At 33.4% G+C, this 11,830-nt stretch overlaps 2 protein-coding genes across 6 annotated transcripts; both read right to left on the bottom strand.

The window, feature by feature from the left end:
- Positions 1–1,251: 1,251 nt before the first annotated feature.
- Positions 1,252–9,805, bottom strand: LOC140059148 (protein disulfide isomerase Creld2-like). Of its 4 annotated transcripts, none has more exons than XM_072104987.1 (13): positions 9,717–9,759; positions 8,622–8,694; positions 8,311–8,446; positions 8,124–8,206; positions 7,897–7,951; positions 7,569–7,677; positions 7,353–7,391; positions 6,907–6,956; positions 6,435–6,561; positions 5,377–5,478; positions 5,064–5,243; positions 4,308–4,445; positions 1,252–2,343 (listed from the first exon to the last, which is right to left on the bottom strand). In XM_072104987.1, the coding sequence occupies exons 2-13, from the start codon at positions 8,639–8,641 to the stop codon at positions 2,144–2,146; spliced, it is 1,239 nt and encodes a 412-aa protein (XP_071961088.1). In that variant the 5' UTR covers positions 8,642–8,694; positions 9,717–9,759; the 3' UTR covers positions 1,252–2,143. The 4 variants fall into 4 exon arrangements, with proteins under 4 accessions (XP_071961088.1, XP_071961091.1, XP_071961090.1 ...); XM_072104988.1 differs by lacking the exon at positions 1,252–2,343 and adding an exon at positions 2,352–3,580; XM_072104990.1 differs by lacking the exons at positions 8,622–8,694; positions 9,717–9,759 and adding an exon at positions 9,317–9,435.
- A 201-nt stretch (positions 9,806–10,006) lies between these two features.
- Positions 10,007–11,717, bottom strand: LOC140058797 (uncharacterized). 2 transcript variants are annotated; one of them, XM_072104539.1, is made up of 2 exons: positions 11,563–11,717; positions 10,007–11,275 (listed from the first exon to the last, which is right to left on the bottom strand). In XM_072104539.1, exon 2 carries the CDS (start codon positions 11,146–11,148, stop codon positions 10,096–10,098), a length of 1,053 nt encoding a protein of 350 aa, XP_071960640.1. In that variant the 5' UTR covers positions 11,149–11,275; positions 11,563–11,717; the 3' UTR covers positions 10,007–10,095. The 2 variants fall into 2 exon arrangements, with proteins under 2 accessions (XP_071960640.1, XP_071960639.1); XM_072104538.1 differs by having other exon boundaries at positions 10,007–11,278.
- Positions 11,718–11,830: the final 113 nt, after the last annotated feature.

Below are 11,830 nucleotides of genomic sequence, written 5' to 3' on the forward strand. Positions count from 1 at the left end.
TTGGTGACTATGCAAGTATTTATGCAAGTTACCTAGATATTTCGTCATTTTGTTGTATTTGATCATTACATTGGAAAGGGGTGGATAAAAGCAGTGACACGATTGAAAGGATAGTCCCAATGTACTAATCTGTACTTCCGTATGTGTTTTGGGCCACACTCATCGGTTTGGAGGAGAACAAATATCACACAGTTTTTAGACATTCTTTATGTCAATAACAAAGAGCTTGCAATTATACATGAAAGTTGATGTTAATTAATGATATGCACTTTGTAACAGTAGCCTTCAAAAGTATGGACGATGTCTGGTATATATAGTGAACAATAAAGTGGTTGAAAACCTATTAAGAATAATCTAACCAGCTTCCATGCCATTGCAGCACATCATTATTTGCTGATTATGGGAAGAGGTCATACTGGAAATCATTTGTAACGCATCCACTCCTTGTAAATGGAATTGATTAAGATTAAGACTTTCCACGTACAGTGTACACTAAAGTTTAATATTGCCAAATATATGGTACTCTTCAGCAGATAACTGTATAGACTACAGACTACTCTTTGGTGCTACCTCCATCTAGACTCAGTGACCATATACCATTCACACTAGTGATATATTTCCCTTAAATATTAAGTATTTCACTTCACTTAATAAATATTTAAGTACCTGTATTTCTACTTCGGGAAACACTTAAAATTAAAAAAACTCACCTATGGTGAATACAGACATCATAGAACCTAAACATACGAGCCAACTATTAGCAGAGATCAGGTTGTGGCCTAAATGAATCGGGTCGTTTGGAAGCCCCTAACCCAGTTGTCAGTTTGGAACTTGTTACATGTGTATGTAAACTAAAGAGCCAGATGAAGTTGTTACAGAAAGCATGCATATGTGGTTGTGATTCAATCGTTTGCCGTTACCCAGATGGCCAGTAGGCATTATATATCAGTGCTTGAAGAAATACCCACCACAGAGCGTTACCTCCTTCCATCCCAGAAAAACTTCGAATATTGGCATGTGCCCATGCCGCCCATTACTCCCAACCCACAAACCCTCTGTGACCGTTTTTAAATGAAATTTAAGACATTCCAGTAGGCCTCCAATTTCGGTTATTTTGATACTCTAGGACTCAGCCTCTCCATTCCTTGAACACCTTCCAAGAGTGACTCAAAAATTTTAAAATCTTCCCAGTACAATTCTGATCTTTTTGATACCACACTATAACCATCAGCCCAAGGCTATCATGAAAATTATATTTATTTCAATTATTAATACCGATAATTAACAGTGTCTGTGCTCTATTTGACCTTATGACCTTGAAAATGACCTTTAAACTTGTAAGTTGAAAAATTGATGAACTTCACCATCTGCAGCAATATGTCAATAATGATCCAACAATGGTTACATTTCTTTTAATTAGCTTATATGTTGTTGAAAACAGCTTAAACCTCTATTTTACCATATTTGACCTTATAACCTTGAAAATGACCTTTGACCTGAAATTTGAGAGCGGCATCCACCCCTATCTTTTTTGTCATCCCATAAGGGATATATTCCACATGGTTGCCTGCTATTAACAGAAAATGCCCCCCATGATGAAAAAGCTCACATTGGCCGCCCTACTATATGATGAAAGGCATGACACAAACGAAGTAAATATGAAACTAAACGTCGTTATCACCTACCTGCAAGTCCTAGCTAGGCCATCCTACTATAGTACTACCACAGCACGGAACTAAGAACCAGGGAAGAGAATGATTTGCCTCGTACATATACGCGAACACAAGTATCGAATCACGTCGGCCTAGGATTAGATCGAAAATAACTTCTGTGGGTGAACTGCCTTGACGTAAGTCTCGGCCAATAATCACAATTGGATCTGAATTAGTGTCTACTACTTTCTAACATGTTTTAAGTACCAAAAAATGTTTTTAGTTGTAAACTTATCATTACTACAATCCCCTCACCTAAAACCCACCCCCCAAAAATACCATTGTTCAAACAATATCATAAGTAGATTTTTGTAAGCATATAAAAAGGCATGGAAAACAATATGAGAATGGAAAGAGAAAGAAAATAATTAGATTAAATTTTTTAAATAAAATCAATCATAATATTATTATTAAATATTTATTATTATTAATTAAAGTTCTGTTTTTGAATTGTCTATAACTGATTTATCTAATTCCTCTTTTACTATATCGCCTTCAAAATTATCTGGTAATACTTCGTCTTTTTGATTTGTTTCTTTTTGTTTGTTGGTTTCATTATTGTTACTGGTTTCTTTTTCTTCTTCTTTTTCTTCGTTTGTGTCATCAACTATTTCTTCATCGTCCTCTTCATCTTAAAAAAATGAAAACAGGCATCTGTTACTTTTCTGGTTTTCAGAAAAAATGTATCTCTGATTTTTTTCTTTGTTCTACCACAATGATAGTCCTGGCCAAATCACAAGAACGTTATGCACATTGTTATTGTGATTCTTTTATTCTCATCTACTGTATTCACTTTACAACTGTCACTGATCTTCAAGGCCAAGCTCCAAAGTGAGCCACCTGGAATAACTAGTACTTATGAACACAAATATGAACACAAATGACACAAATTGGTCCCTAGACTTAATAGGAACATATAAAAGTACCAAATTGGACCTTACAATGATAAAAGTAAAAGATAATTCAAATGTAAAAAATTCTTATACAGTATTTATTTCATAAATAGTATACCACATCTAACCTTACAACACAGCACTTTCATTACACATATAAAATTGTTTTAATAAATTACAAATTAATTTCAATACAGGTGGTTCTTAATGTCCAAACATTACTTATTCAGCCTATGGTAAAAACACATTGATTTGAATACAGGTGGTTTTATTTAGTTTAAATAATTGAATATACAGGTGCCAGCTCAGTATATTGAATAAATTAAGGTCCTTTTCTTAACAACATAATTGTACCTGGAAGGATATCTCAAAGGGTGAACAATCACCAAATTATTAAAATGTTAATAACATATTCTAATACCGCATTAAGCACACTTAAAATGGAGGTTCAAAGGTCAAACTATTTCAAGTATAAACTTGGTAAGTATTGCATAAGTCCAGACCAAATCAGTATCATCCACTATTGAATAAAACTATTATTGCAAATTGTGTTAAAAATGGACGATACCAAGAAGCACATTCAATCTTGGTTTCTTAACTAACTCATTAAAAAAACAACCCACACTCTCTTACTTTAACTTAAGTACATGTACACATTCAATACAAATAAATAAAATCATGTACTACAAATGGACATTTCTAAGTACTATTACTTCAGAAGAAATTTAAAAACTTCAGAAAATTCATGATAGAAATTACAAGTTTGCAAGATTAGAATTCAACCATCTAATTTCAAAGGCTTATCAAATATTTTCGACAGATACCAAAATCCAAGGCCTAGACCAAATACCATAGCTAGCAAGGGACTGTTACGACTGGCTATTATGGACCCAATTAGTATAAAGAAATACAAAACATAGGTAAGGATCTCCCCGGTGGTTGAAAGCTCAGTTCTCTTCTGTGATAACTGTGAAACTGGAAGACAAGAAGAAAAAGGGCCTAATAAATCAAATGAAATAGAAAATAAAATCAATAAAAGCCTAGCAAATAAGTTTGAGAAGAAGGGTTACCTATTTGATATATATTACTCTAGAGAAATAGGACTACAAAACCACAAAATATTATGACCTCTGACCTAACCAATCAAAACTACTATGATCACCTCCGCAATAAATGCTTAAGAATGATTGTAGAATACTTAATAAGTTAGAATACGTACTTAATAAGTTTGAATACTTACTTAATAAGTTTGAATACTTACTTAATAAGTTTGAATACTTACTTAATAAGTTTGAATACTTACTTAATAAGTTTGAATACTTACTTAATAAGTTTGAATACTTACTTAATAAGTTTGAATACTTACTTAATAAGTTTGAATACTTACTTAATAAGTTTGAATACTTACTTAATAAGTTTGAATACTTACTTAATAAGTTTGAATACTTACTTAATAAGTTTGAATACTTACTTAATAAGTTAGAATACGTACTTAATAAGTTAGAATACGTACTTAATAAGTTTGAATACTTACTTAATAAGTTTGAATACTTACTTAATAAGTTTAAATACTTACTTAATAAGTTAGAATACTTACTTAATAAGTTAGAATACTTACTTAATAAGTTAGAATACTTACTTAATAAGTTTGAATACTTACTTAATAAGTTTAAATACTTACTTAATAACTTAGAATACTTACTTAATTTTTTATCAATGCACTCTCCTCCCATCAATTCAAAGCCATCCTCACAATCACACCGATATCGTCCAGGAACATTCTTGCACATTTTGTGTTCGCCTGTGCATCCATGGTCATCACCTTCACATTCATTTATATCTATAAAAACATAAAATATACCGTTATATATGTCTTTCAAGTCAATCGGTTTTGAAACTTTTAGTCTTAGCAGCACTAAGTCTAACTTTGTAGTATAGGCCTTAAGCTCTGTCTACACTATCAAACTTTATGTGACAAAAAAATGTGATGTGCCCATATTTTACTTCTGCTGCCTCTCGCTTATGGAATGACCTACCCGCCTCTATTAGATCATGTTCTTCTACTATCGCCTTTAAATTTCTTTCAAATTGAGCTCTCTCATACTTACTGCTGGAATTGGCGCATTACAAATTCGTATTATTATTATGGGCCCAATGGTGTCATATCACTACTATATTTGGACACATCACGCTTTTTGATAGTGGAGACAAAGCTTAAGCCTAAATTGCCTTTCTTCGCAATATTTATTGCTTCCAAGATTGCCAATTGTTTTGTAGTTTTTGGATAACAAAATACGACACTTCATTTAAGATCATGTCAAAATTGTTCTTCTCCAGTTACTGCAGTAACTACATTTTCTACCTTATGAACGCACATTATTTAAACGTGGAAGTTTATAAGGGACTCGCTGCAATAAACCATTTGTTTATATTACCTAAATGAGGCTTGGTTGCTTACCTTCACAAATTCCTTCATTCATGATGTAACCATCGCCACATTTCACGCATTTATCATTTCCTTTACCCAGACATTGATCACAAGAAGAATGACACGATTCACAATCATAAGATCCTTCGTTATTTTCACAATATTCAGTGGCTTTGCAGGGAGGCTCTTCTGCTTCACATTCATTAACATCTGAAATCAAGTCAATTATATTACAGTCACTTTATACTTTATGAGAATATCCTTTTGAAAATGCACTTTTTGCATTTCATACATACATACAATCTATCTAATAGTTATGACCAACAATATTGACTTTAGTTACCTTGGCAACCAAGCTCATCATTCCATAACCATCCATCTTTGCATTCTTCACACTCTTTTGGTTCCGGTCCTTTACACTTTAAACGGCACGACTTATGGCATTCTACAAATAAACAAGAAATATTTCTTACAAAAAACGCTGCTCGCTTTATTGACGTAACAGTTTTAAAGATATATTGTCCCTCTGAAAAATATTTTTTATTTCAAATTTGTTTTTGAATGTGTCATTTTATTGTCACATAATAGTTATTTTACCTGAAAAAATGTAATTAAAAGCAAAAAATACTTCAATTGTCTGTCAGACAATGTGGTTTTTGAGTTATAATAATTAAACGTTTCTTTTCTCTTTTTATAATGTGAATTTTGTTACAGAAGTGAATAACTTTGATATGAAACAGACTCAATTTAGTTTATTTTATTGCTAAGGTCAAGTCTGGGGGTCACTTCATCACTTAGATACTTCAAGTGTGAAGTATCATATTACAAACAAAAACTTTCATGGACTGTTTTGATAATAATTCAATGATTATCTGACAGCGAAATACAGTATTGTCATGGGACTCATAAATACCAGAAATGCAGCTGGTACACATAAATTATAGTCTAGTTTCCATTTTAGCAAAAATGTCAAAGTGTAGTACAGTACTATAACTGCTGCTTGATTTCATCTAATAAATTAGTCATCTCGTGCGACGTAGCGGGCTAGAGCAGCAGCGTGAAAATACATATCAAAATGGGCAATTATTGAATAGGCACTAGTTAGTAAGAGTACTGTATAGGACTGCCATAGTAATTCACTAGTGTTTTAACCTATAGATATACTATAAGCTATAATACTAATAACCATTTATTTCGACTGATAAAAGTATTGCAGTTTGCTCTGTCTGGCGTCTGCACTATCAAACTAGTTTGACAAAAAAATGTGATGTGCCCAAATATGGTAGAGATATGACATCATTGTGTCCATATATAGGCACATCACAATTTTCTCTCACATAGTGTAGACAGAGCCTAAGAACTAGACAATTTTGGAGTTTAATGAGTCAGCAATCTTCATACCTGTACACAGAGTATCTGTTTCATTTTTAAACTCTTCATAATGTCCATCTTTACACTCGTCACATACCAAGCCAGTGTAGCCAGCTTTGCAGTCACATTTTCCACTGCCTGCTCTTGTACCACTACCCTACAAAATAGAATTCACCTCAAATTAGCTGCAATGCAATGGCGTAAATGGCAGAAAATCCTATTTTCCGTTTAAGCCTCACCCAAGTGTCCTAAAAATTGTTGAGGTTTTACGGTATTTATAAAGATTACATTATATAGTACTGCTTAAATAGAAAACAAAATCATGCTCTTACAAAAAAGCTAAAGATTTGTAAATAACTTGCTAATTACAGTATAGATAAATTGTAGGCTTAAGGGGTGGAGTAGAAATAGTAATGAACCCTGGACCACCAAGCTATAGCTCCATGACATCAAAACATCTACCAATTTAAGACTAAAACATGTTTAGTAGTACGTTACACACCTTACATTCCCCCTTGTCTTGACATGGTCTTTCTATACCTCCAGGACATTCTAAATCAAATAGAAAATAAACTCTGATTAACATCATCTGTCCATTAAATAAAATTTCTTTTTGAACAACCAAAAACTAATATAAGCGAACTTACAGTACGTTTCGAAACCTATCAGGTTTCATTCTCAACTGGCGTTTCATCGTCTAGCGTTGTTAGTCCCATGACGACGATGAGTTGGTATAGCGCCACCAATAGGTCCAACGCTAGACGATGAAATGCCAGTTGAGAATGAAACCTGATAGGTTTCGAAACGTACTGTAAGTTCGCTTATATTAGTTTTTGGTTGTTCAAAAAGAAATTTTATATAATACCTATTGCACAACCAGATGAAATGAAACAAATCATCTGTCCAGGTCTGAATTTCTTAGGCATACAATACGGGCAAAGCACTTACCTTGACATTCAGGACCAAATGTTCCATTAATGCAACAATCTAAAAAAAGCACAAAATGTTAATGTGTGATGATTTTAAAGTTATTCTACAAGTGTTGATACAGTGGATATTCCTACAAAGGACACTGTTCTGTTTTGACCAGTGTGGCCCACTAGAGGGGGTAAGATCCAATTTTATCATTTTTTAATTATGTAGAAAATGTTTTAAATCACATACATTTTAATAAGTCTATACAAAACCACTGTAAAAGATCTGGAAAATCTTGTTGATGTTCTTTCCACCACTCTTCTAAAATTTCTTCATTTTCTTCTAGTAATGTATGACACTGTAAAAGTAGAAAGTTAATACAAGCCATTAAATTCTGTTTATTTTTGTAGCCATTGTGTTGGTTACTGGTTATTTTAACCACCATATTGGTTACTGGCCATTTTAGCTGTTTTGGTGTTTACTGGCCATTTTAGCTGCTGTGGTGTTTGCTGGTCATTTTAGCTGCTGTATTGGATACTGGTCATTTTGGCTAAAAACTTTTACAAAAAGATTTTACCTCATGTTTTGATGATTCACATATATTATCTGTAATTTCTATAAATCTAGTTTCACTGAAAAAAATAAGAAAAAACCAACAATAAAAGTCAGACATATTAGGAAAATATCAACAGATATTAAGGACACTTTCTTGGCATAGACAAGACATTTACTGATCAGTGATAGTAAGTTTTCAAATCAAGTGCACTGATCTTCACTTAATACCATCAGTGACTTTATTCCTACCTAGTTTGGTAGGTACCAAGTTTTTTCTCCTCCCAATCCACATCACCTCCTCCAAAATTGTACCTTGAAGTGCGAGTAATGCCCTGTAAACAAATTATAACACAAAATTAAAATTAATAACTTCAACTTCAAAACAATGTCTTATTCATTTTTTAGAAATAAGAGCTTGAAGAGAAGGGAAACTAACCTCTTGAAAACCATTTACAATGTTTCTGCAAGTTTGACATTTCTTAATGGTATCTTTTCTTTTTCCTGCAAAACTGCTTTGATGAAGTAAACTTACAAATATTAAAATCGTCAGACTTGTCCACGAGACGTTCATGCTGGTGGGAAAAAATGTTTATATTTACTGAATACGAGGAACGTCTCACTAAGCTAAATTGGCCTACACTATCTAATCGAAGAAATTATCTTCTGTTATCCTTTGTTTGTAAATCACTTATTGGAACGGTTGATTGTAGTAGTGTTCGTCAATCTTTAGTTGTTAATGGCCGTCACCTTGATACACTTAAGTTCATTCATCACTATGCTCGAACCAATTGTCTTCATCATTCCGCTATTAATATATTCCCTAGGTTGTGGGAAGAATTACCGGAAATGATTAAAAATTCTTTAGTTTTAGACAGTTTTCAAATATTTTTAAATTCACTTAAATCACATGTTTTATATTGACTTTGTTGAATCGACTATTTTGTATTTTATCCGTTTATTTTATATTGACACTGTTGATTCGTCTATTTGTTTTTTAAATATTTTTATATAGTTTATTTTATATCATTGTTGTTACTTTGGGAGTACGGAACCTGAACTTTTGTTATAGTGATTAGGTTCACTTTTAGGTTCCTGCCTACTCCCTTAGTTTCTGTGTTTTGTTTGTTTGTAACTGGTTTTTTTGGCAATAAATAATAATAATAATAATAATAAGAAGTATAGTATGTATAGGCTTTAGATGACAAGATAATAAGTTAAAAAAACATATTTAAAAACTTGGTTGATTTAAAATAAAAATACTGCAAACAAAATGCCTATTATTAGTATAATTAACAATATTATTATTATTTGGTTGAACCATGGAGGTATACCTCCATGGTTGAACAAGCCTATTTATTAAGTGAAACGTAGTTCAATTTTGGGCCAAAACATCCCAGGTAACACCGTGGACGAATCATTCCTAGTCTATGTAATAGAATTACCATGTAATATGCGGCTCTGACTTGTTGTGGTTGGTCGTCTTGCAATTTTAGGCCGGCCTAGCCTTTAGGGGCCTCTCCTCTAGCTTAGTTAGTTAGCTAGGGCCTAGGCCACTTTTTGTTGTGTAGTACTAGCCTAACCAGGCTAGTAGACTAGGCTAGGCCCTACGAATACCAGCCCTACTAGTACCACTACTAGTACTTAGTAGGATAGTAGTAGTAGACGACTAGGCTAGTGACATCTAGTAGGCCTAAGAAAGTAAGACTAAGCGTAGGCTCTCCTACTAGCTAGAGGAGGCCCTAGACGCCTGGCTAAAACTTACTAGGCATCATGACTAATAATAAATCATTAGTGAAATATTTGAGTGTCACGTATCACAAGATAGACATTAAAAATACATACGTTTTCGACTTTTGAGAACTTAACAATCGTCGGGATGACAGGCCGCCTAGCTCTTAACATCCACCACGTACACCCGCACCGGTCTCCACTCTTTGTCTACGATAATTGCTTGAGAGTTGACGACACCTAGCTTAGCCGCATGCTTCGCGTGGGCCAATCGTATTGGTTCATTGCTGAACTATGACATTTAAAAAGCAAATTTTTTGTTCTCTCTTCTTATGGAACGCCACAGCCGTCTAAATTTTATATATCGTATTTTTATTGCTACTCAAAACATAAAAGGTACAAGATTTACAATTGGATATTAGTTTATTAGTTAAAAAAAAAAACACCACAAAAATTCTATAACGCTATAATGGCCTTTATGTAGCACTAACAATTAGGTGTATATTTCCCTTCCCGGCTGTGCATACAGTGGTATTTCTACTCTACGATATGTGACTTGTTTATTTTCAATACTATTAGGAATTACCATCTTTCCAAGGCGTTTCCACCTTCGTTTATATGGTCTTTTCATTTCCTGAACTTTGGACTTCAAATGCACTTTTAAATGGTTTTTTAAACTTTTACTATCCCTAAAATTTCTTCCACAATTTTCACATTTGTACGGCCTTAAGTGTATTTCCATATGTTTTTTTAAATGTTCATTACGGCGAAACTGCTTACCACACCGATCACATATACATAACCTCTCCCCCGTGTGTGTTTGCAAATGCCTTTTAAAATGGTCTTTTCTTGCCAATATTTTACCACAATGTTCGCACTCAAATCCTGCATTATCAATGTGTCTTTTATAATAATCTTTTCGAATAAATCTCATACCACATTTGTTACACTCATAAGGAGTCTCCCCTGTATGCAGCCTAACATGTATTTTTAAATAATGGCCATGTTTAAATTTCTTTCCACAGTGTTTACATTCAAAGGGTGTTTCTCCCGTGTGTACTCTCATATGAACTTTCAATGAACATTTTTGGTTAAACCCCTTTCCACACAATTCACATTTGTAAGGCAGTTTACCTGTGTGTACTGTCAAATGCCTTTTTAATACTGATATTTTGTTAAATATTTTTTCACAATGTTCACATTTATATGGTGTCTCTCCACCATGTATCATTAAATGTCTTTTTAAATAAGACTTTTTACTGAATGTTTTCCTACAGTGTTCACACTCAAATTGTTCAGCCTTTTTTACTCTATGAATCCAAAGATGTACTTTTAAAGTTCCATTGTGTTTAAATTTCATCCCACAGTGTTCACATTCATATGGCTGCTGATCATTTGAATGTTCCTTTAATCCTGGAACTGAAACTGAATGTCTTTTTGAATTTCCTTCTAACTCTACACTGTTTTCAGATTCATATTTTGTTATTGTTGTCAATATTTCACCGGCATCAACCTCCTTTTCAATCTCATCCTCCTCCAGTGGCATGGTGGCTAAAATGGTTTCTAAACTAATAAGATGTTTGTCTTATTTATTATTATATTTTGATTAAGATTTCAGTTTTACTAGTGTATTATATGATAAATCGGCCACCACATCAGAAACTGCCAGCTTGCTGCTGCGAATAAATAAAATTGTATAATTATTATAATATAATTCTACTTATTTATTATGAATTTAATATTAATAAAGTTAGGTCTTTTTAAGCTAGCCTGTCTAGAGAGGCTAGTAATAATCTCTCCTAACCTAGGCCTCATCCCAGTCTACCCTACTTACTACCAAGACCATGCTGCTGGGCTTGGCCCTGGCATTTATTTTTTAATAGGCGCGCCTAGCTAGGCTAGGCTAGGGCCTAAAAAAATAGCCTAGCTAGAGGCCTACTACAGTATAATAACTACTTACTAGCTAGCTACTACTAGGATCAAAGCAGCGTCGCCCACAGCTACATATGTATAAAATAATACAAACCAAACAAACGTGTTTGACAACAAATTAACTTATATTAATTAATAAATAGAGGCCTAGGCCTAGGCCCTAGTAGTAGTAGGTCTATCTAGCCTATCCGAACGGGTGGTGTAAAAAAGAGACATTAAATTCCGCCCTCTAGGATGAGGCTGTCAACAAACCACCAGATGACAAATTTAAACGCGTTTTAATACATTTTCAACGT

The sequence above is a fragment of the Antedon mediterranea genome, chromosome 9, assembly GCF_964355755.1.
Source record: "Antedon mediterranea chromosome 9, ecAntMedi1.1, whole genome shotgun sequence".
Lineage (NCBI taxonomy): Eukaryota > Metazoa > Echinodermata > Crinoidea > Comatulida > Antedonidae > Antedon > Antedon mediterranea.